The following is a 26506-nucleotide window of genomic DNA, read 5'->3' as shown; positions in this document are numbered from 1 at the left end:
AGAGAAAGGGAGGAGGGAGAGAGAGGGGAGGATAGGGGGAGAGAGTAAGGGAGGAGGCAGGGAGAGCGGGGGATAGGGGGAGAGAGAAAGGGAGGAGGGAGAGAAAGCGGGGGATAGGGGGAGAGAGAAAGGGAGGAGGGAGAGCGGGGGATAGGGGGAGAGAGAAAGGGAGGAGGGGGAGCGGGATAGGGGAAGAGAGAAAGGGAGGAGGGAGGGAGAGCGGGGTATAGGGGGAGAGAGAAAGGGAGGAGGGAGAGCGGGGGATAGGGGGAGAGAGAAAGGGAGGAGGGGGAGCGGGATAGGGGAAGAGAGAAAGGGAGGAGGGAGGGAGAGAGGGGGATAGGGGGTGAGAGAAAGGGAGGAAGGAGGGAGAGCGGGGGATAGGGGGAGAGAGAAAGGGAGGAGGGAGGGAGAGTGGGGGATAAGGGGAGAGAGAAAGGGAGGAGGAGGGAGAGCGGGAATAGGGGGAGAGAGAAAGGGAGGAGGGAGAGCGGGGGATAGGGGGAGAGAGAAAGGGAGGAGGGAGGGAGAGCGGGGGATAGGGGGAGAGAGCAAGGGAGGAGGGAGGGAGAGCGGGGTATAGGGGGAGAGAGAAAGGGAGGAGGGAGGGAGAGCGGGGGATAGGGGGAGAGAGAAAGGGAGGAGGGAGGGAGAAGGGTAGAAAGGGATACAGTTTAGCATAATGATTTGTGTGGTGCTGTATACAGATGTAGGATCTTAATTTGAGTCAGTTTGCTACAGCAGGAAAATAATTATGCAGCAACAGGATATGTGAATTATTATATGGATTATAATTAGGGGTTGATACATTTTTCATTAGGGCAAATCAAGTCTGAAATGACAAACTTTAGAAGCCTTTTTAAAACTCAAATACACAAGTTTACATTTCCTGCTGTGCTGAATTCTTTTTGCAACAAAAGACAGAACAAATTAAGATCTGTAGCAATTGTGTAGTGTTAATGTGTTCATGTGTGTGTGTGCGTGTGTACCTGTGTGCATGTGTCTCTGTGCTTGCATGCATTGGTGTAGTCTTTTTTAGTTGTGTTACCTGTGAGGGGTTCTTGGTTGTGTTACAGTAGAAGGACTCCAGTGTGGGGTTGTGTGAGACTATGAGCCGAACTTTCTCCTTCACCCCCATGACAGCAGCCAGTGGGGTGGCCACTAACCTGCACACACAGAGAGGGAGGAGAGAGGGATGAGATGGGAGGAAGAGAGAGAGACGGCATGATACGGTTTGATATTATCATGAGGGAGGATGGAGAGGTATGAAGGGAAGGAGAGAAAGTGATAGAGAGAGAGTGACAGAGAAAGGTTGACTGATTGCTATTGCTAAGCTAACACACAACATACAGGTGGGTTCTAAAAATATGAGAGAAGAGAAGAGAGGGAGGGAAAGGACACAGAGGAGAACAGGAAGCAGAGATATGATCAGAGTGACTCAGTGAAAACAGACCGAGATTAAATTACAGATTGAAGGTAAAATAATGTAATTAAAGATTAGCGGAGGAGAGGACAAGATGGACAGAGGGAGAGAGGGAGGGAGGGAAGGAGAAAAAGGGTGGAGCACGTGGAGGAGGGGGGGGAGAGGCGTAGGAATATAAACACATGTAGACAGATGGGGGAAAGAGAAGAAGTATTACATGTAGACAGATGGGGGAAAGAGAAGAAGTATTACATGTAGACAGATGGGGGAAAGAGAAGAAGTATTACATGTAGACAGATGGGGGAAAGAGAAGAAGTATTACATGTAGACAGATGGGGGAAAGAGAAGAAGTATTACATGTAGACAGATGGGGGAAAGAGAAGAGGTATAAACATGTAGACAGATGGGGAAAGAGAAGAGGTATTAACATGTAGACAGATGGTGAAAGAGAAGAGGTATTAACATGTAGACAGATGGTGAAAGAGAAGAGGTATAAACATGTAGACAGATGGGGCAAGAGAAGAGGTTTAAACATGTAGACAGATGGGGAAAGAGAAGAGGTATAAACATGTAGACAGATGGGGAAAGAGAAGAGGTATTAACATGTAGACAGATGGGGAAAGAGAAGAGGTATTAACATGTAGACAGATGGTGAAAGAGAAGAGGTATTAACATGTAGACAGATGGTGAAAGAGAAGAGGTATAAACATGTAGACAGATGAGGGAAAGAGAAGAGGTATTAACATGTAGACAGATGGTGAAAGAGAAGAGGTATAAACATGTAGACAGATGGGGGAAAGAGAAGAGGTATTACATGTAGACAGATGGGGAAAGAGAAGAGGTATAAACATGTAGACAGATGAGGGAAAGAGAAGAGGTATTAACATGTAGACAGATGGTGAAAGAGAAGAGGTATAAACATGTAGACAGATGGGGGAAAGAGAAGAGGTATTACATGTAGACAGATGAGGGAAAGAGAAGAGGTATTACATGTAGACAGATGAGGGAAAGAGAAGAGGTATAAACATGTAGACAGATGGGGAAAGAGAAGAAGTATTAACATGTAGACAGATGGGGGAAAGAGAAGAGGTTTAAACATGTAGACAGATGGTGAAAGAGAAGAGGTATTAACATGTAGACAGATGAGGGAAAGAGAAGAGGTATAAACATGTAGACAGATGAGGGAAAGAGAAGAGGTATAAACATGTAGACAGATGAGGGAAAGAGAAGAGGTATAAACATGTAGACAGATGGTGTAAAGAGTCAGAGGATTAATCGTATGAGGGGTGACAGCCAGCCAAACAGACAGACAGACGGACAGACGTACCCCTCGAAGATCTGTCGTATTACGAGGAAGGCTAGAGCGATGGGTAGCACCACCCAAAGGTCGCTGGCCTTGGCGTAGACACGGCCATCTTTGTCCTCCAGGTCAGCCCAACCCAGCCCCTCAGGGAACCACAGCCGCTCATTCCAGAACCACTCGCTCAGACTGGACACCATACTGGGGAGAGAGCAGAGAAGACGGTTAATATACTGACATTTACACACACAACAGTTGTCCCATGTGTAGTCTACTTCCTAATCTCTTTTATGACACAATGTCTGTCTAATCCTTCTATATCTCATCCTAGCCAGACACAGGAAGAATGGAAAGGGTTAAAATCCCTAACTGAATGAATGTTTATTTATCCATTTCTCTCACCGCAGTTAAACAACAGGAACCATCCCAATCAGAGGAAATGTTCATACCTCAACAATCATCTGAAGTCAGATCCATATTCTAATCTATACCATCTGTTGTATAAACTCCACATAACACGCATTGGGAGAAATCTGCAGGCCAAATGAATAGGAAGAATTGGCACCAACTAATTAGATGTAATGACATTGTGCAAATCTTCCCCATTCAATTACAGATGTAGGATCTTCATTTGATCACCCTGTTGTAGGAGAACTGTCCTGCAATGCAGGAAATGTCAAACTTGTTGTGTATTTGAGGTTTAAAAAGGCTTCTGAAGTTTGTAATTTCCATTTTGAAATGTCAGACTTAATATTCCCTTATGTAAAATGTATCAATCCCTACCAAAATGTAAATGAATTATAATCTACATAATAATCACATTCATGTTGATGTAGGATTATTTTCCTGCTGTAGCAAACTGGCTCAAATTAAAGATGGAATCCAAAGGTCGCGGGCAACCTCATGCTGCCCCTACTTGTTGTGTTGCTTTCTCACTTTCAACGAAGGGGGTTGAGCCCTAAACCACCTTGGCCTTGCCTTCTGGGAACAGTGTGCCTATGCTCGAAATCCCACCCACTCAAATGATTGTTTCATTATGCAGTGTAGCCTAGTATCTATAGCTACAGTATATACCGTATTTAGCTGCTATTTAGCTGTTATTCATAAACCTTTTATAAAAATGACATCAAATAGCCTAACAATGTGGGAAAAATGAGTCGGCTTGAGGAGTAATTCAGCCACTATTTAGCCTATTGTTGAACTAAGCGGGTTTTGTCTGGCTAATAGTTTACACAAATGGGCTGCAATATTCAAGGTAAATTCAATAGAGTCCAACGTGAGAGACTCCCCTGGTCTGAAGTCCTCCTTGCATCTTCTCTCTGTGTGTCTCTTGTTCTCTTTCTTTCTCTCTGTGTCTGTGCTTGTGTCTCTCTTCTTGTTCTATGTAGAGGCCTATAATAGCTACAGTGTTTGTGACTGTCTGTGCTTGTGTCTCTCTTTTTGTTCTATGTAGAGGCCTATAGTAGCTACAGTGTTTGCGACTGTCGCTGTGCTTTTTTGTGTGCACATGTTTTCACCAGTCTGTAGGTCCAGGTTACTGGCCCAACTGTTTTCTGTACTGAGTATTGCCAACCCAGACAGTCCTTCCTGTGACATTATATGTCCATTGCGCTGCACACAATTGAAACAGTCTTGAATGATGTATGCCAAGGTATACCTGAGATAAGGCACTGTTGAGTTTGCAACACCACAACTCAAATGCCGGTTCACCAGTTTGAACGAAATAGCAAACAGCTTTTTTTGTTCAAGCCCTCAAGAACTGTTGGCCGCTAAAGATGATAATCTGTTTGCATCTGCCAATTTATTGACTGTTAAGTATCCAGACGACCTGTCCCCAGAGCTTTCAATAGGCTACAGTTCATCTCTTTCCGTAACCTGTTGAGGCCGGCAATTAAGGCGAAACAGAGGCTAAATTAAAGATGTTGCAGAACTGCTGTATTTGAAGAACAACTCTTCTGCCCAGTTCCCCTGAAGTTGCTATGGCAATCAAGATGTTTTTACCATCCCTGTAAAACTGTCGCTTTTGCGGAGAGATCGTTTTCAGAACTAAAACTCATTAAAAAAACTCCCTATGAAGCATTAGGCTCTCGGTCTCATGTGTTTTGAACACCTGAGTAAGCTCCACTCATTGCCCTGGCACCTTCGTAGCTGTTACCACAGCATTTGTTGTTCACTGATATCCCAGTCTGGTCTCATAGCCTAGACGTAACATAGTAAACATAAATCCGGAACGCTCAAATGAGTATGATATGTTATATTTGGTATGCTTATGTAAGATATAAGGTTACTTAAAGCAAAAACAAAAACAAAAACAAAAGGAGGGTGGTTGTTAGGGGTGGATGGGTGGGAATATAACGCAAACGTCTAGCAACACAAACATCTAGAAACCCAAAGGTTGCGTGTTTCAACCTCATCAGACAACTTTAGCATTTTAGCTAATTGCCAACTTTGCAACTACTTTATAGCTACTTTGCAACTAAACTCAGCTAAAAAAGAAACGACCTCTCACTGTCCACTTCGTTTATTTTCAGCAATCTTAACATGTGTAAATATTTGAATGAACATAACAAGATTCAACAACTGAGACATAAACTGAATAAGTTCCACAGACATGTGACTAACAGAAATTGAATAATGTGTCCCTGAACAAAGGGGGGGTCAAAATCAAAAGTCAGTATCTGGTGTGGCCACCAGCTGCATTAAGTACTGCAGTGCATCTCCTCCTCATGGACTGCACCAGATTTGCCCGTTCTTGCTGTGAGATGCTACCCCACTCTTCCACCAAAGCACCTGCAAGTTCCCGGACAATTCTGAGGGGAATGGCCCTAGCCCTCATCCTCCGATCCAACTGGTCCCAGACATGCTCAATGGGATTGAGATCCGAGCTCTTCGCTGGCCATGGCAGACCACAAAAATTCCTGTCTTTTAGGAAATCACGCACAGAATGAGCAGTATGGCTGGTGACATTGTCCTGCTGGAGGGTCATGTCAGGATGAGCCTGCAGGAAGGGTACCACATGAGGACGGAGGATGTCTTCCCTGTAACGCACAGCGTTGAGATTGCCTGCAATGACAACAAGCTCAGTCTGATGATGCTGTGACACACCGCCCCAGACCATGACGGACCCTCCACCTCCAAATCGATCCCGCTCCAGAGTACAGACCTCGGTGTAACGCTCATTCCTTTGACGATAAACTAAAATCCGACCATCACCCCCGGTGAGACAAAACCGCAACTCGTCAGTGAAGAGCACTTTTTGCCAGTCCTGTCTGGTCCAGCGACGGTGGGTTTTTGGCATAGGCGATGTTGTTGCCGGTTATGTCTGGTGAGGACCTGCTTTACAACAGGCCTACATGCCCTCAGTTCAGCCCCTCTCAGCCTATTGAGGACAGTCTGAGCACTGATGGAGGGATTGTGCGTTCCTGGTGTAACTCGAGCAGTTGTTGTTGCCATCATGTACCTGTCCTGCAGGTGTGATGTTTGGATGTACCAATCCTGTGCAGGTGTTGTTACACGTAGTCTGCCACTGCGAGGATGATCAGCTGTCCGTCCTGTCTCCCTGTAGCGCTGTCTTAGGCATCTCACAGTACGGACATTGCAATTTATTTGCCCTGGCCACATCTGCAGTCCTCATGCCGCCTTGCAGCATGCCTAAGGCAAGTTCTTTTGGTGTTTTTCAGAGTCGGTAGAAAGGCCTCTTTAGTGTCCTAAGTTTTCATAACTGTGACCTTAATTGCCTACCGTCTGTAAGCTGTTAGTGTCTTAACGACCGTTCTACAGGTGCATGTTCATTAATTGTTTTTTGTTCATTGAACAAGCATGAGAAACAGTGTTTAAACCCTTTACAATGAAGATCTCTGAAGTTATTTAGATTTTTACAAATTATCTTGTGAAAGACAGGGTCCTGAAAAAGGGACGTTTCTTTTTTTGCTGATGTAGCATGTTAGCTAACCCTTCCCCTAACCCTTTCAGCCAACCCAAACACAATTGCATTTTATCGATGGCAATTTGAATGCACATAGATACCGTGATGAGATTCTGAGGCCCATTGCCATGCCATTAATCTGCTGCCATGTTTCAGCATAATAATGCACAGCTCTATGTCGCAAGGATCTATACACAATTCCTGGAAGCTGAAAATGTCCCAGTTCTTCCATGGCCTGTATACTCACCAGACATGTCACCAATTGAGCGCGTTTGGGATGCTCTGGATGGACGTGTACGACAGCGTGTTCCAGTTCCCACCATATCCAGCAACTTCTCACAGCCATTGGAGAGGACTGGGCCACAGGCCACAATTAACAGCCTGATCAGGAGATGTGTGTCACGACTCCCACCAAAGGTGGTTCCTCTTCCTGTTCGGGCGGCGCTCGGCGCTCGTCGTCACCGGTCTACTAGCTGGCACCGATCCCTTTTCCTTTTCTGTTGGTTTTGTCTTATTGGTTACACCTGTTTCTTGTTTAGGTTTTAGTTGGGCTATTGAAGCCAGTGATGCCCGCCTGCTTTTGTGCGAGCTTATTTCCTCTGTTCGTGTTTGTGGTTGTGCGATTTTCTTGTTTTTCTCCGGACTGGTTGGGTCCTGTTTTTGGGCCGGTCTTTGTTATGTGCCTGGTGTTTTGGCGTGACCGTTTTCCTGTGCCGGAATAAAAAACAATTGTCCTTTACCCTCTATTCCCTGCGCCTGACTTCGCACCCACTACTCATAGAAGTGCGTTACAATGTGTCACGCTGCATGAGGCAAATGGCGGTCACACCAGATACTGACTGGTTTTCTGATCCACGTCCTTACTTTTTTTTAAAGGTATCTGTGACCAACAGATGCATATCTGTATTCCCAGTCATGTGAAATCCATATTTTAGGGCTTAATGAATTTACTTAAATTGACAAGTTCCTTAAATGAACTGTAAAATCTTTGAAATTGTCGCATGTTATGGTTTTATATTTTTGTTCGGTATAAATGGCGTGTTTTGGATTTACGTACAGAATAATACAAAATGCTCTGAGACCACGTTGCAAGATGATATCACCTTCCTTTCAATCAGTTATTTTCTTCTTTTTCAAGGCCTGAGGCACTTCTTCAGTTACATTCCTGAAGCCCAAGAAACAAACACTTGTCTTCCTGATTTATGACAAGCGCTTCGTGGTTTCAGAGAGAGAAAAGTAGAGAGAAGCTTTACTTTGACTGTGATTTGGGTGTGATAGGATGGGGACGGGAGTTGAGTGGGGGACGGTATGAATCATGGCAGATTTTTTTGCAGTGAATCATCTATCTGTGCTGAGTCAGAATGTCCTCCCACACACCACTCCCCTATCACCACTCAGCCCTAAACCCTGCACCCTAAACCCAGCACCTAAACCCTCTCCAAACCACTACCCTAATCCTCTCTGACGCCACCCTCCTACACCCTACCCAACCCACTCCCCCGATTCTCCTCAACCCCCAAACCCCTCCCCTATCCACTCCCCCTCCCTGATCCCTCCAGGACTTGCCTCATTGAGTAGGTTCCCTCCCCAGCTGATGGAAGCTCAGAGAGGCAGAGCGAGGCCTCCCTCCATGCCTACCTCGCTGCCTACCTCCCTCCCTCCTTCCTTCCCTGCCTAACATTACTCCCAGACCCAGACCAGGCTGGCTCTCTCCTTCCTTCCCTGCCTAATATTACTCCCAGACCCAAACCCAGAGCAGGCCTGGCTCTCTCCTTCCTTCCCTGCCTAACATTACTCCCAGACCCAGACACAGAGCAGGCCTGGCTCTCTCCTTCCTTCCCTGCCTAACATTACTCCCAGACCCAGACACAGAGCAGGCCTGGCTCTCTCCTTCCTTCCCTGCCTAACATTACTCCCAGACCCAGACACAGAGCAGGCCTGGCTCTCTCCTTCCTTCCCTGCCTAACATTACTCCCAGACCCAGACACAGAGCAGGCCTGGCTCTCTCCTTCCTTCCCTGCCTAACATTACTCCCAGACCCAGACACAGAGCAGGCCTGGCTCTCTCCTTCCTTCCCTGCCTAACATTACTCCCAGACCCAGACACAGAGCAGGCCTGGCTCTCTCCTTCCTTCCCTGCCTAACATTACTCCCAGACCCAGACACAGAGCAGGCCTGGCTCTCTCCTTCCTTCCCTGCCTAACATTACTCCCAGACCCAGACACAGAGCAGGCCTGGCTCCCTCCTTCCTTCCCTGCCTAACATTACTCCCAGACCCAGACACAGAGCAGGCCTGGCTCTCTCCTTCCTTCCCTGCCTAACATTACTCCCAGACCCAGACACAGAGCAGGCCTGGCTCTCTCCTTCCTTCCCTGCCTAACATTACTCCCAGACCCAGACACAGAGCAGGCCTGGCTCTCTCCTTCCTTCCCTGCCTAACATTACTCCCAGACCCAGACACAGAGCAGGCCTGGCTCTCTCCTTCCTTCCCTGCCTAACATTACTCCCAGACCCAGACACAGAGCAGGCCTGGCTCTCTCCTTCCTTCCCTGCCTAACATTACTCCCAGACCCAGACACAGAGCAGGCCTGGCTCTCTCCTTCCTTCCCTGCCTAACATTACTCCCAGACCCAGACCCAGAGCAGGCCTGGCTCTCTCCTTCCTTCCCTGCCTAACATTACTCCCAGACCCAGACACAGAGCAGGCCTGGCTCTCTCCTTCCTTCCCTGCCTAACATTACTCCCAGACCCAGACACAGAGCAGGCCTGGCTCTCTCCTTCCTTCCCTGCCTAACATTACTCCCAGACCCAGACACAGAGCAGGCCTGGCTCTCTCCTTCCTTCCCTGCCTAACATTACTCCCAGACCCAGACACAGAGCAGGCCTGGCTCTCTCCTTCCTTCCCTGCCTAACATTACTCCCAGACCCAGACACAGAGCAGGCCTGGCTCTCTCCTTCCTTCCCTGCCTAACATTACTCCCAGACCCAGACACAGAGCAGGCCTGGCTCTCTCCTTCCTTCCCTGCCCTAACATTACTCCCAGACCCAGACCCAGAGCAGGCCTGGCTCTCTCCTTCCTTCCCTGCCTAACATTACTCCCAGACCCAGACACAGAGCAGGCCTGGCTCTCTCCTTCCTTCCCTGCCTAACATTACTCCCAGACCCAGACACAGAGCAGGCCTGGCTCTCTCCTTCCTTCCCTGCCTAACATTACTCCCAGACCCAGACACAGAGCAGGCCTGGCTCTCTCCTTCCTTCCCTGCCTAACATTACTCCCAGACCCAGACACAGAGCAGGCCTGGCTCTCTCCTTCCTTCCCTGCCTAACATTACTCCCAGACCCAGACACAGAGCAGGGCCTGGCTCTCTCCTTCCTTCCCTGCCTAACATTACTCCCAGACCCAGACACAGAGCAGGCCTGGCTCTCTCCTTCCTTCCCTGCCTAACATTACTCCCAGACCCAGACACAGAGCAGGCCTGGCTCTCTCCTTCCTTCCCTGCCTAACATTACTCCCAGACCCAGACACAGAGCAGGCCTGGCTCTCTCCTTCCTTCCCTGCCTAACATTACTCCCAGACCCAGACACAGAGCAGGCCTGGCTCTCTCCTTCCTTCCCTGCCTAACATTACTCCCAGACCCAGACACAGAGCAGGCCTGGCTCTCTCCTTCCTTCCCTGCCTAACATTACTCCCAGACCCAGACACAGAGCAGGCCTGGCTCTCTCCTTCCTTCCCTGCCTAACATTACTCCCAGACCCAGACACAGAGCAGGCCTGGCTCTCTCCTTCCTTCCCTGCCTAACATTACTCCCAGACCCAGACACAGAGCAGGCCTGGCTCTCTCCTTCCTTCCCTGCCCTAACATTACTCCCAGACCCAGACACAGAGCAGGCCTGGCTCTCTCCTTCCTTCCCTGCCTAACATTACTCCCAGACCCAGACACAGAGCAGGCCTGGCTCTCTCCTTCCTTCCCTGCCTAACATTACTCCCAGACCCAGACACAGAGCAGGCCTGGCTCTCTCCTTCCTTCCCTGCCTAACATTACTCCCAGACCCAGACACAGAGCAGGCCTGGCTCTCTCCTTCCTTCCCTGCCTAACATTACTCCCAGACCCAGACACAGAGCAGGCCTGGCTCTCTCCTTCCTTCCCTGCCTAACATTACTCCCAGACCCAGACACAGAGCAGGCCTGGCTCTCTCCTTCCTTCCCTGCCTAACATTACTCCCAGACCCAGACACAGAGCAGGCCTGGCTCTCTCCTTCCTTCCCTGCCTAACATTACTCCCAGACCCAGACACAGAGCAGGCCTGGCTCACTCCTTCCTTCCCTGCCTAACATTACTCCCAGACCCAGACACAGAGCAGGCCTGGCTCTCTCCTTCCTTCCCTGCCTAACATTACTCCCAGACCCAGACACAGAGCAGGCCTGGCTCTCTCCTTCCTTCCCTGCCTAACATTACTCCCAGACCCAGACACAGAGCAGGCCTGGCTCTCTCCTTCCTTCCCTGCCTAACATTACTCCCAGACCCAGACACAGAGCAGGCCTGGCTCTCTCCTTCCTTCCCTGCCTAACATTACTCCCAGACCCAGACACAGAGCAGGCCTGGCTCTCTCCTTCCTTCCCTGCCTAACATTACTCCCAGACCCAGACACAGAGCAGGCCTGGCTCTCTCCTTCCTTCCCTGCCTAACATTACTCCCAGACCCAGACACAGAGCAGGCCTGGCTCTCTCCTTCCTTCCCTGCCTAACATTACTCCCAGACCCAGACACAGAGCAGGCCTGGCTCTCTCCTTCCTTCCCTGCCTAACATTACTCCCAGACCCAGACACAGAGCAGGCCTGGCTCTCTCCTTCCTTCCCTGCCTAACATTACTCCCAGACCCAGACACAGAGCAGGCCTGGCTCTCTCCTTCCTTCCCTGCCTAACATTACTCCCAGACCCAGACACAGAGCAGGCCTGGCTCTCTCCTTCCTTCCCTGCCTAACATTACTCCCAGACCCAGACACAGAGCAGGCCTGGCTCTCTCCTTCCTTCCCTGCCTAACATTACTCCCAGACCCAGACCCAGAGCAGGCCTGGCTCTCTCCTTCCTTCCCTGCCTAACATTACTCCCAGACCCAGACACAGAGCAGGCCTGGCTCTCTCCTTCCTTCCCTGCCTAACATTACTCCCAGACCCAGACACAGAGCAGGCCTGGCTCTCTCCTTCCTTCCCTGCCTAACATTACTCCCAGACCCAGACACAGAGCAGGCCTGGCTCTCTCCTTCCTTCCCTGCCTAACATTACTCCCAGACCCAGACACAGAGCAGGCCTGGCTCACTCCTTCCTTCCCTGCCTAACATTACTCCCAGACCCAGACACAGAGCAGGCCTGGCTCTCTCCTTCCTTCCCTGCCTAACATTACTCCCAGACCCAGACACAGAGCAGGCCTGGCTCTCTCCTTCCTTCCCTGCCTAACATTACTCCCAGACCCAGACACAGAGCAGGCCTGGCTCTCTCCTTCCTTCCCTGCCTAACATTACTCCCAGACCCAGACACAGAGCAGGCCTGGCTCTCTCCTTCCTTCCCTGCCTAACATTACTCCCAGACCCAGACACAGAGCAGGCCTGGCTCTCTCCTTCCTTCCCTGCCTAACATTACTCCCAGACCCAGACACATAGCAGGCCTGGCTCTCTCCTTCCTTCCCTGCCTAACATTACTCCCAGACCCAGACACAGAGCAGGCCTGGCTCTCTCCTTCCTTCCCTGCCTAACATTACTCCCAGACCCAGAGCAGGCCTGGCTCTCTCCTTCCTTCCCTGCCTAACATTACTCCCAGACCCAGAGCAGGCCTGCCTCCCTCCTTCCTTCCCTGCCTAACATTACTCCCAGACACAGAGCAGGCCTGCCTCCCTCCTTCCTTCCCTGCCTAACATTACTCCCAGACACAGAGCAGGCCTGGCTCTCTCCTTCCTTCCCTGCCTAACATTACTCCCAGACCCAGACACAGAGCAGGCCTGGCTCTCTCCTTCCTTCCCTGCCTAACATTACTCCCAGACACAGAGCAGGCCTGCCTCCCTCCTTCCTTCCCTGCCTAACATTACTCCCAGACACAGAGCAGGCCTGCCTCCCTCCTTCCTTCCCTGCCTAACATTACTCCCAGACACAGAGCAGGCCTGCCTCCCTCCTTCCTTCCCTGCCTAACATTACTCCCAGACACAGAGCAGGCCTGGCTCTCTCCTTCCTTCCCTGCCTAACATTACTCCCAGACCCAGACACAGAGCAGGCCTGGCTCTCTCCTTCCTTCCCTGCCTAACATTACTCCCAGACCCAGAGCAGGCCTGGCTCTCTCCTTCCTTCCCTGCCTAACATTAATCCCAGACCCAGACACAGAGCAGGCCTGGCTCTCTCCTTCCTTCCCTGCCTAACATTACTCCCAGACCCAGACACAGAGCAGGCCTGGCTCTCTCCTTCCTTCCCTGCCTAACATTACTCCCAGACCCAGACACAGAGCAGGCCTGGCTCTCTCCTTCCTTCCCTGCCTAACATTACTCCCAGACCCAGACACAGAGCAGGCCTGGCTCTCTCCTTCCTTCCCTGCCTAACATTACTCCCAGACCCAGACACAGAGCAGGCCTGGCTCTCTCCTTCCTTCCCTGCCTAACATTACTCCCAGACCCAGACACAGAGCAGGCCTGGCTCTCTCCTTCCTTCCCTGCCTAACATTACTCCCAGACCCAGACACAGAGCAGGCCTGGCTCTCTCCTTCCTTCCCTGCCTAACATTACTCCCAGACCCAGACACAGAGCAGGCCTGGCTCTCTCCTTCCTTCCCTGCCTAACATTACTCCCAGACCCAGACACAGAGCAGGCCTGGCTCTCTCCTTCCTTCCCTGCCTAACATTACTCCCAGACCCAGACCCAGAGCAGGCCTGGCTCTCTCCTTCCTTCCCTGCCTAACATTACTCCCAGACCCAGACACAGAGCAGGCCTGGCTCTCTCCTTCCTTCCCTGCCTAACATTACTCCCAGACCCAGACACAGAGCAGGCCTGGCTCTCTCCTTCCTTCCCTGCCTAACATTACTCCCAGACCCAGACACAGAGCAGGCCTGGCTCTCTCCTTCCTTCCCTGCCTAACATTACTCCCAGACCCAGACACAGAGCAGGCCTGGCTCTCTCCTTCCTTCCCTGCCTAACATTACTCCCAGACCCAGACACAGAGCAGGCCTGGCTCTCTCCTTCCTTCCCTGCCTAACATTACTCCCAGACCCAGACACAGAGCAGGCCTGGCTCTCTCCTTCCTTCCCTGCCTAACATTACTCCCAGACCCAGACACAGAGCAGGCCTGGCTCTCTCCTTCCTTCCCTGCCTAACATTACTCCCAGACCCAGACACAGAGCAGGCCTGGCTCTCTCCTTCCTTCCCTGCCTAACATTATTCCCAGACCCAGACACAGAGCAGGCCTGGCTCTCTCCTTCCTTCCCTGCCTAACATTACTCCCAGACCCAGACACATAGCAGGCCTGGCTCTCTCCTTCCTTCCCTGCCTAACATTACTCCCAGACCCAGACACAGAGCAGGCCTGGCTCTCTCCTTCCTTCCCTGCCTAACATTACTCCCAGACCCAGAGCAGGCCTGGCTCTCTCCTTCCTTCCCTGCCTAACATTACTCCCAGACCCAGAGCAGGCCTGCCTCCCTCCTTCCTTCCCTGCCTAACATTACTCCCAGACACAGAGCAGGCCTGCCTCCCTCCTTCCTTCCCTGCCTAACATTACTCCCAGACACAGAGCAGGCCTGGCTCTCTCCTTCCTTCCCTGCCTAACATTACTCCCAGACCCAGACACAGAGCAGGCCTGGCTCTCTCCTTCCTTCCCTGCCTAACATTACTCCCAGACACAGAGCAGGCCTGCCTCCCTCCTTCCTTCCCTGCCTAACATTACTCCCAGACACAGAGCAGGCCTGCCTCCCTCCTTCCTTCCCTGCCTAACATTACTCCCAGACACAGAGCAGGCCTGCCTCCCTCCTTCCTTCCCTGCCTAACATTACTCCCAGACACAGAGCAGGCCTGGCTCTCTCCTTCCTTCCCTGCCTAACATTACTCCCAGACCCAGACACAGAGCAGGCCTGGCTCTCTCCTTCCTTCCCTGCCTAACATTACTCCCAGACCCAGAGCAGGCCTGGCTCTCTCCTTCCTTCCCTGCCTAACATTACTCCCAGACACAGAGCAGGCCTGGCTCTCTTTCAACTATGCAGCTGGATTTACACACACATTAAGGACTGATATACAGCCAGGGAAGGGAGTGCCGCTGACACCCAACGGTAGCATATACTGAGATAAACTGGGCTTTTCACATTGCTTAACATTGAAACGGATAGGAGCTACCGGCTAATACAGAACTGACCGTTTGAGCTTCAATAAAAATGTTAGCTAACGCTAGGCTAGCTTTGGATAGCTTAGGTTACGTAGGCGTGGATCCCCATACACCAGTCACTCTAACAAGACAGTAAATGAAGTTACAACACTAAGTTACGTCTACAGAAGCCTTCCCTTCTCACACACACTCTCCCCTGAGACACATTGTTCAGTTAATTCCACATCATAGCAGGTTACTCATCAACACCAGACACATTTCCTGTCACAACTCAGAGAGAGTGCACCTCAATCGTCTTCCCCTCCTCATCTCCTTTCCTTCATCAAGGGTGTATCTCAATACTCTAAAATGCCTTCCTCTCGTCATCTCATCTCCTCTGTCAGCACTGATCTGATAGAAGTGGACAGGACAGCTGGACCTCTGCTATAAAGCTTCCACCTATCCAGTCTATTGAGATCAGGGTGATGTTAAAAAAAAGAAGTAGTGAGATTGACACATCAACATGTGTCTAAAGTAGTTTCTCCAACGTGGGCTATAGGATGCAGGTTTTGGCAAACCCCTGCACCCTGTTGTAGAAACGCTGCAAGGTTGATGACACTGAGTCCTGGGGGGTTGCTGCTGCTATTGAGACAGCATTAGTGCTATTGTTTCACCTGTCACTCCTCTGCAGCATAGCATTCCTGCTAGCAGAGGTATTGAACTCTTCTACTTTCCATGCCTTTAGGGCACATCACCCAGATTGCCTGCTATTCTAGAAATGTAGTACGGATGTACTAAATGTAGTATGTAGTACTGTAAAATGCTGTTGAAGATCACAACACTAACAAGCAGATGTACACAGAGCAAAGAGGAGGGTAGGACACAGTACATTGCTTACAACTACTGCACACTCCTAAGAAGAATTCCAAATGCCCTAGACAATTTCATTCTCACAGACAATTCTTAAAAGTAACATACATTGTAGATATAGAAATTCCTCTGTCCTACTGTGTTTTAGGCAGTTGATTCTTGTATAGGTGAGTCTTCTAGGCAGAGTTAACCACAACAGCACAGATACAAGGATCTTCCCTGCTACAAAACAGAGCCACAGAGCAGTCCAAAGATCATAACACATCACACACAGCAGAGAAGCAATAAAGACCGGACTCACTTCCCTGTGTGATAACCACTGGTCCCAACTCACAATATCATGTGGACGTAAAGCAGCCGTACCTGCAGTAAACAGTAGAGTAGGCCTGGGGGTGTCAGTATGCTAACGTATGGTCTAGAGGTCTCTCCATGGGAGGAATCACAGATTTCATTTAGATAAACATTAGAAACATGGTGGTGACATTTCAGTCAATACCAGTGTTCTTGAGTCTAAGAGCGTCAGTGTGTGTGTGTGTGCGCATCGCAACAGATCAAAGAAAAATACTTTTTCAGGTCAGCCAGAGGATCCAGCCTGCTACAGCACTTTTCCTGACAGAAGCCCAACTCCCCTTCCTATTGGCTGACAGGATCATGTGACCGGACTCTGGCCATTTTTCTGAGCCAATCAGACGGAGGATTCCTCTCTGGCTGGATGGGAGAGTGGAAGTGCCATCTCTCTTCCTCCCTCTGTTTCTGTGGCACTGTCTGACAGGAGAATGTGAGTAGTCAAAGCAGACTAACACTAACATAGAGTTTCTCAACCCCTGGGGGGCAGAGGGAGAGGGGGAGGGAGGATGAGGGGAGAGAGAGAGTGCTTGTTGGTCTATCAGAGGAAACCATCTATTCATGGTGAGTCATAACGCATATCATACATCCTCTGGCACACAGAGACGACCAGGATAGAGTAGAGTAGAGTAGAGTAGAGTAGAGAAGTGTAGAGCAATATATACATACAGAGATATACAGAGAGAGAGAGAGAGAGAGAGAGAGACCTGTCTAGATCAGCGTTCATAACTGAGACTGCCATGTTGTAAATCATGCTTCCAGTCAATGGGAGGTTGGCGTGACAGGCAGACCTCAAATTAGGATTTGGCCTACTGAGATAAAATCTCTTGAATAAGATAGACTTTGTCCAACAGTGGGTCTAAATTATGTCAGGTTAAACGATTTAAAGTAATACAATCCACAACCAGATTAAAGTCCACATTCTGGTTTGGTTAATCTCAAACTAAAAATGGGATTTCATGACCTCGGATTAGAAGGTTTAGAGATCCAGAGCGTGACCTGGACTGTACTCCTTGCTGTGACCCTGTAAAAGAGCACTTTACTGAAATTAGAGGGCCACACACAGACAGACATGCAATAAAATGTACACATAAAAACTACAAGTGATTGAAGGAGTAAAGCCTAATGGATAGATGCAGGGTAGAGGGTTAGGACTCAGATCTTTGATGTGTTAACTGTCAGCTATTGATCCATCAGTGTGTTTAAGATCAGTGACATCATGCTGTCTGTGTGACATCATGCTGTCTGTGTGAGAAATGTACACACAGTACATGTGTACATGTACACACAGTACATACAGCACTTTTTACCTGTTCTTTTTAATAAGGATGCATTTCCGACAGTCAAAAGTTTAAGATATGGTTTAAAATTAAACTTAAGAAGAGTAAATATGAGGTTTAAGCTAATGAATTTGATCTTATTCATTACTACATGCCACTCCATATGCTTCCCATTGCTACATGCCACTCCATATGCTTCCCATTACTACATGCCATTCCATATGCTTCCCATTACTACATGCCACTCCATATGCTTCCCATTGCTACATGCCACTCCATATGCTTCCCATTACTACATGCCACTCCATATGCTTCCCATTGCTACATGCCACTCCATATGCTTCCCATTGCTACATGCCACTCCATATGCTTCCCATTACTACATGCCACTCCATATGCTTCCCATTGCTACATGCCACTCCATATGCTTCCCATTACTACATGCCACTCCATATGCTTCCCATTACTACATGCCACTCCATATGCTTCCCATTGCTACATGCCACTCCATATGCTTCCCATTACTACATGCCACTACATATGCTTCCCATTGCTACATGCCACTCCATATGCTTCCCATTGCTACATGCCACTCCATATGCTTCCCATTGCTACATGCCACTCCATATGCTTCCCATTACTACATGCCACTCCATATGCTTCCCATTGCTACATGCCACTCCATATGCTTCCCATTGCTACATGCCACTCCATATGCTTCCCATTACTACATGCCACTCCATATGCTTCCCATTGCTACATGCCACTCCATATGCTTCCCATTACTACATGCCACTCCATATGCTTCCCATTACTACATGCCACTCCATATGCTTCCCATTGCTACATGCCACTCCATATGCTTCCCATTACTACATGCCACTCCATATGCTTCCCATTACTACATGCCACTCCATATGCTTCCCATTGCTACATGCCACTCCATATGCTTCCCATTGCTACATGCCACTTCATATGCTTCCCATTGCTACATGCCACTCCATATGCTTCCCATTACTACATGCCACTCCATATGCTTCCCATTTCTACATGCCACTCCATATGCTTCCCATTGCTACATGCCACTCCATATGCTTCCCATTACTACATGCCACTCCATATGCTTCCCATTACTACATGCCACTCCATATGCTTCCCATTACTACATGCCACTCCATATGCTTCCCATTACTACATGCCACTCCATATGCTTCCCATTGCTACATGCCACTCCATATGCTTCCCATTGCTACATGCCACTTCATATGCTTCCCATTACTACATGCCACTCCATATGCTTCCCATTACTACATGCCACTCCATATGCTTCCCATTGCTACATGCCACTCCATATGCTTCCCATTACTACATGCCACTCCATATGCTTCCCATTGCTACATGCCACTCCATATGCTTCCCATTACTACATGCCACTCCATATGCTTCCCATTACTACATGCCACTCCATATGCTTCCCATTACTACATGCCACTCCATATGCTTCCCATTGCTACATGCCACTCCATATGCTTCCCATTGCTACATGCCACTCCATATGCTTCCCATTACTACATGCCACTCCATATGCTTCCCATTACTACATGCCACTCCATATGCTTCCCATTACTACATGCCACTCCATATGCTTCCCATTGCTACATGCCACTCCATATGCTTCCCATTGCTACATGCCACTCCATATGCTTCCCATTACTACATGCCACTCCATATGCTTCCCATTCCTGTTTCATTTCTCCTGCTTTTACCTTCGACACACCTGCTTCAAACAGCTGAAAATTCAATATTTGGGGTTATTGAAAATGTATTTATTTCACAGTGGTTTGGATTGTGAAATGATTAACTTCACTTGTTTTGTCACATAAACTGAAATTAGGCAAAGTATTAGAATTTTAGCATTTTAGATTTCTGCATATTGTACGTTTAAGCTTTTTTATTTTACAAATTGTCAGAAGGAGCCAAACAGAATAGGCCATATACCGTGTTCAAAACATCTGTGAACTCGGAAATCTCTGACTTCCGTGCGTTCCAAACAACTGATAACTCGAAAAAACAAGCTCCCACTCTGAAAAATAACCCAACTCGGAATTCCAACTCAGGAACTCGGACCGCTTTCTAGAACTCCGACTTTTTGACCTGAAGATCATTGACGTCATGATTTGACTTCATATTTTTCCGAGTTCACAATTGTCTCATCATATATGGAACTCCGTTTGGGTCTTTGCGTGTCAAAAAAGATACACGTCAAATAACACTATTTGACGCATGAAATAACACTATTTGACACATGAAATAACATTATTTGACACATTAAATAACACTATTTGACGCATGAAATGACACTATTTGACACATGAAATAACACTATTTGACACATGAAATAACACTATTTGACACATGAAATAACACTATTTGACACATGAACACATGAAATAACACTATTTGACACATTAAATAAGCTTTTAATTTGACACAATTCTATTATAGAATGTTTTGTGTGCTGAATTTGCACGTGTAAGCCAAGCGCCACCACTACTGTCAGTAGCACTGTCAAAGCTGTACATAAAACGTCTGCAAACAAGCGCACACCGGCAACGAACGATATATTTACAATACGGCATTAATTATAAGGCATTATTTGTTCGACCGCAACTTCTGGGGTAGCTATCTTTAGCTTGGTACCTAGCTAGTGTAGCCGATGTGAAATGGCTAGCTAGTTAGCAGTGATGTGCGCTAATAGCATTTCAATCGGTGACGTCACTTGCTCTGAGACCTTGAAGTAGTGGTTCCCCTTGCTCTGCAAGGGCCTCGGCTTTTGTGGAGCGATGGGTAATGATGCTTCGAGGGTGACTGTTGACGTGTGCAGAGCGTCCCTGGTTCGCGCCCAGGTCGGAGCGAGGGGACGGACGCAAAGTCTATACTGTTACACTAGCACCAATACAACCAGCCTGAAAACAATGACCAGTCGAAACTGCAGTCATTTTCATTATTCCTAGCAATGAATTAGGAATCCTTGCGAGTAAGTATTAGCTAGGTAGCCACTTGTTGTTCGCTTATTGAAATTGAACTTCAGTTTATGGAAATAAATAGCTAGCCAGCTATTTAACCCTGTTGCCCAAAGCTAACGTTATAAGCATCCAACTAGCTTCATCAGAGGTCCAGCTGTCCTGTCCACTTCTATCAGATCAGTGCTAATCAAATGGCTACCCAGATTATTTGCTTTGCCCCCCCCCCCCCCCCCCCCCCCCCCCCCAACACACTCTGCTGCTTCTCTCTGTTATTATCTATGCATAGCCACTTTAATAATTCTACCTACATGTACATAATTACCTCAATTACCTCGACACCGGTGCCCCCCGCACATTGACTCTGTACCGGTACACCCTGTATATAGCCCCACTATTGTTATTTACTGCTGCTCTTTAATTTTTTGTTATTCTTATCTCTTACTTTTTGGGGGATTTTCTTAAAACTACATTGTTGGTTGAGGGCTTGAAAGTAACCATTTCACTGTTGTATTCGGCGCATGTGACAAATAACATTTGATTTGATGACAGAGGAGTGAGGCTTGACTGGAATGATTATGTGTTGTGAAGCTAGCCACAATAAGGATTAGGCACAATCTTGGAATTTGCGGTTTGCCTTCAAAATAAAAGTACCTCTTTGAAAGTGATGCAGAAGGTTACTGTTGGAATCATGCCATATTTAGACTAGATCATGTTAAACAAAGTTGGAATGTGAAGCAATGAAATGGGGTATCAGTCTACTCGGTGACACCCACAGAACACAACTGTGAAGAGTTTACGCACATATTAGCATTGTAGCTCTTATAGCGGGACTGTGACTGTAACATTTAGATTTTTTTATTTGACCTTTATTTAACTAGGCAAGCCAGTTAAGAACAAATTCTTATTTTCAATGACGGCCTAGGAACAGTGAGTTAACTGCCTTGTTCAGGGGCAGAACGACAGATTTTTACATTGTCAGCTCAGGGATTCGATCTGCCAAATAACCTCCCCAGTCAGCCTATTGTGTATATTGCACTGTACATTTTACCTAAGGATTAGGGATCAATGAAATGGGGTATCAGTCTACTCAATACCTAATATATTTTTTCCCAACATTCTCCTCAGAGTTATCAGATTTCAAAACATCCTGGCAGTATTGTTTTTCCTCTGGAATAGTGTTCAATGCACTTTTTTATTTCACCTTTATTTAACCAGGTATGCCACTTGAGAACAAGTTCTCATTTACAACTGCGACCTGGCCAAGATAAAGCAAAGCAGTGCAACAAAAACAACAACACAGAATTACACATAAACACATAGTAGGTTGACTATAAATGTGGTTCAATTCACAGATGTTTCAAAGTCCCACAATAAGAGTTACGACGCTAATGTTCTCTGGGTGTCACTGAGTAGACTGATACCCCATGTCATTGATCCACAATCCATAGGTAAGTATGCCCCCAATGCAACGCTAAAGTCTAATTTATCCAGTGTAATATCAACATATTTTTTTCAAATGTACAAATGATAATATTTTTGGGATTTTATATAACAACATTCCAAACTCCATTAGCATGATCTATTTAATTATGAGAGCGATTTGCGTCACTGTCAATGACATACCTTTCTTTTGGCTAACCCCAATGTCCAGTATTGTGGCTAATCGTTATTTTGGCTAGCTTCACAGACATGGGTCCGACCACCATTAATCAAATAAAAACTGTTATAAATTAGGGTTCTTTTAAATTATGACACCTAGCTATATAGTTAATTGTCTAACTATAGCTACTGAAACAGATGATCTCGTTTTGCTATGTTTTTGGGGAAGAACATTGTTTGCATCCATCAGCTAGCTAGCTTTTTTTAAATAACCAGCGTTGTAGGTGCGCGAGACAACTTTACCAGCATCATAGCATACGTATCGGTGAATCGTTGTGACATATGACATACGACTGATAGTGTAATCAATGTGTAATACCTACGTAAAAGCTTTATGAACGCGTTAAATGATTGCAGTCATATTCAGGTCCAACAAGCTTATTTGACACATCAAATAGTGTTATTTGAAGTGTATCTTTTTTGACACGCAAAGACCCAAACGGCGTTCCTTAATCATAGGATAAACGTACATGTCTTGCGTAATGACTCGTGTCCAAGTGATCGCGCTTCATTGTGGGCTGCATGCCTAGATAACCGAAAGGTTAGCGCAGCCACAAAGTCAAAATTGGCTATTGTAAAAATTCATGAAAAAAAAAAGCATTTTGTTAGTAATTTAATGTTAGGGTTAGGCATAAGGTTAGCCGTGTGGTTAAAGTTAGGGTTACGGGTAGGATTAGCTTGAAAACCTTCAACACTTGAACAGACAACAGAGTAGAGTGCTGGCTATTGTAGAAACACGGCATATTCAGACGAAACCGTTATTCAGTTTATATCACAATAACAGTCCTATTGATGTGATTGAGATAACGGTACTTACTTTGGTCCCAATCCCCTCTCACTGAGGTCCAAGGCGATGTATGAGACTTTGGGTTAGAGCACACAGAACAGACAGCGGTAGCCTATATGCAATTTTCAGAAAGTTCGACCGCTGAGCAGAAAATCAGTCCAGCCAGAGAAAGTATAGCTCCGTCCTGTTGAATATATTCTGCCTGCTGCGTTCGTGACGGCCCGGGTGTCTCGTTGTTTTAGATTAGGGTCCGACCTGACCACTTCCGCCGTTTATCCACATCTTTCCATCCAGTCAAAAACAATTTTAATAGAAAGAAGGATTGAGATAAAAAGAAAGAGTAGGTGGGAGAAGTTGAGAGACCGCGAGACGAGTAAAGGCGGGGTTTCTTTCTGTGTCGATGGATATCCGCTCTGATTGTCCTGGATAAATCTAAACTACAATCTAGGATAATTTATCTTTCGTTGTGTCCCATGTATTCTTTCTCTTCTCTCTGGGGGACAGGGGGGTTGGCCGGGAATAGGCGTATACTAGCCGAGCTGCTGCGTCTGGAGAACGGACGGCGAGAGGGGTGAGACTAGGAGTGAAATAGAAAATAGCTGGGAGGAAGAGTCACAGATGACGTTTAGGCACACGAGAACACTTGGCTGACACACACACATCCGCATTTTGTTTCCGGCCCTCAATAATCACTTTTACTCTTCTCTCTATAATAATGGTATGATTAAGGCTATTTACATTACCAACTATTAGTGCGCAAACGACAAAAAAATACAATAGGTTAACCTAAAACATACAATATAGGCTAACCTAAAAAATACAATATAGGCTAACCTAAAAAATACAATATAGGCTAACCTAAAAATACAATATAGGCTAACCTAAAAAATACAATATAGGCTTACCTAAAAAATACAATATAGGCTTACCTAAAAAAATACAATATAGGCTAAACTAAAAAATACAATATAGGCTAAACTAAAAAATACAATATAGGCTAACCTAAAAAATACAATATAGGCTAACCTAAAAAATACAATATAGGCTAACCTATGGATTTTTTATGAATTTATTTGCAAATTATGGTGGAAAATAAGTATTTGGTCACCTACAAACAAGCAAGATTTCTGGCTCTCACAGACCTGTAACTTCTTCTTTAAGAGGCTCCTCTGTCCTCCACTCGTTACCTGTATTAATGGCACCTGTTTGAACTTGTTATCAGTATAAAAGACACCTGTCCACAACCTCAAACAGTCACACTCCAAACTCCTCTATGGCCAAGACCAAAGAGCTGTCAAAGGACAACAGAAACAAAATTGTAGACCTGCACCAGGCTGGGAAGACTGAATATGCAATAGGTAAGCAGCTTGGCTTGAAGAAATCAACTGTGGGAGCAATTATTAGGAAATGGAAGACATACAAGACCACTGATAATCTCGATCTGGGGCTCCACGCAAGATCGCACCCCGTGGGGTCAAAATATTAACAAGAACGGTGAGCAAAACTCCCAGAACCACACGGGGGGACTAGTGAATAACCTGCAGAGAGCTGGGACCAAAGTAACAAAGCCTACCATCAGTAAAACACTACGCCGCCAGGGACTCAAATCCTGCAGTGCCAGATGTGTCCCCCTGCTTAAGCCAGTACATGTCCAGGCCCGTCTGAAGTTTGCTAGAGAGCATTTGGATGATCCAGAAGAAGATTGGGAGAATGTCATATGGTCAGATGAAACCAAAATATAACTTTTTGGTAAAAACTAAACTCGTCGTGTTTGGAGGACAAAGAATGCTGAGTTGATTCCAAAGAACACCATACCTACTGTGAAGCATGGGGGTAGAAACATCATGCTTTGGGGCTGTTTTTCTGCAAAGGGACCAGGACGACTGATCCGTGTAAAGGAAAGAATGAATGGGGCCATGTATCGTGAGATTTTGAGTGAAAACCTCCTTCCATCAGCAAGGGCATTGAAGATGAAACGTGGCTGGGTCTTTCAGCATGACAATGATCCCAAACACACCGCCCGGGCAATGAAGGAGTGGCTTCGTAAGAAGCATTTCAAGATCCTGGAGTGGCCTAGCCAGTTTCCAGATCTCAACCCCATAGAAAATCTTTGGAGGGAGTTGAAAGTCCATGTTGCCCAGCAACAGCCCCAAAACATCACTGCTCTAGAGGAGATCTGCATGGAGGAATGGGCCAAAATACCAGCAACAGTGTGTGAAAACCTAGTGAAGACTTACAGAAAACGTTTGACCTCTGTCATTGCCAACAAAGGGTATATAACAAAGTATTGAGATAAACTTTTGTTATTGACCAAATACTTATTTTCCACCATAATTTGCAAATAAATTCATAAAAAATCCTACAATATGATTTTCTGGATTTTTTTTCTCATTTTGTCTGTCATAGTTGAAGTGTACCTATGATGAAAATTACAGGCCTCTCTCATCTTTTTAAGTGGGAGAACTTGCACAATTGGTGGCTGACTAAATACTTTTTTGCCCCACTGTATGTGCATAACACTGAAAGTGTTCAGTCCCAAACACTGACTCTAGCTCCGTTAATACATGGTTCTAACTTGCGTCCTTTGTCCTGATCTTATCCACATGCTCATAGTGCCCACATGTAGACAGGTGTAGACAATCAAACGATCCCATACACCTCCAGAGGTAGTCAGACACATATTCTGTCTGTATATCATACAAGTGTAGACAGATCTGGACAGAGAAACCATTTCAATGGTCATTATCCTGCCCTATAAAAGCATTGACAGGTGGGACCATTAACTGATTACATCAATGTGCCTTACAATAAATACATAAATGTTATTTTGAAAGAATAGCTGTGAAATCATTTGCATAAAGGAAGGGACCAGGAAGTGTAAAAGCGTCAGCACTAACACAGTAATAATTTAACACTCAAAAGTGTGGACCCGTATAGACAGTGGCCAGTGTTGATTTAACACTGGAGAATTTACTGTGTAGGCCTAAGATACTCATGACGTACCTTATGTTATTATATTTATATATTGAAGTTGAGATATGTATTGCAGACAGGTTTAACTACATTATTTAATGCACATTTAGGCTACATATTATTAAGTGAACACACCACCTCAGACTTCAGTGCAGAGCCAACCTTTGACTGTGATCTGATTACAATCACATAGCCATCATGCAGTAGCTTTCCCAACTATTTATAAACATCATACACACACTCAGGCTCTCTTAAAGAATGACTGATGAACTCTCTCACCCTTGAACACATCAACCTAGATAACTCCTGGTGGTTTGGGGCAGGGCTATAACCTACCTAGCATATCTACCAGAACCTCTCGAGAGATAACTACCTACCGAGGTAGAGACTGTGCCTGTCTCGCCCTCTACTGGTCAATTACAATCTGTACTGTTCCTTCTCTCTCTCTCTTTTACATATTTTAACTGTTCCTTCTCCCCTCCACCTCTCTCTCATGCACTTCTCTCACTCTCACACTCTCCTCTGTCCCGCACTCTCACACTCTCCCTCCCTCCCCCTCTCTCTCTCTCACGCACTTCTCTCACTCTCCTCTCTCCCC

At 46.9% G+C, this 26506-nt stretch overlaps 1 protein-coding gene across 3 annotated transcripts in view; it reads right to left on the bottom strand.

Moving 5' to 3' along the window:
- The window catches only part of LOC109884520 (ceramide synthase 2), a 39348-nt gene extending 15821 nt beyond the window's left edge, over positions 1-23527 (bottom strand). The window contains exons 1-3 of one of the 3 annotated variants that reach the window (XM_031787370.1): positions 22966-23527; positions 2751-2924; positions 1049-1166 (exon numbers count right to left, since the gene is read on the bottom strand). In XM_031787370.1, the coding sequence (XP_031643230.1) occupies positions 1049-1166; positions 2751-2923 (291 nt within the window). In that variant the 5' untranslated portion in view covers position 2924; positions 22966-23527. Of the gene's footprint in view, positions 1-1048; positions 1167-2750; positions 2925-15946; positions 16084-22965 lie in introns of those variants that run through there. The other 2 variants (XM_031787372.1, XM_031787371.1) reach the window with 2 other exon arrangements.
- Between the last annotated feature and the right edge of the window lie 2979 nt (positions 23528-26506).

Source organism: Oncorhynchus kisutch, linkage group LG13, assembly GCF_002021735.2.
Source record: "Oncorhynchus kisutch isolate 150728-3 linkage group LG13, Okis_V2, whole genome shotgun sequence".
NCBI classification, from domain to species: domain Eukaryota; kingdom Metazoa; phylum Chordata; class Actinopteri; order Salmoniformes; family Salmonidae; genus Oncorhynchus; species Oncorhynchus kisutch.
This window is presented reverse-complemented; position numbering and strand designations above follow the sequence as displayed.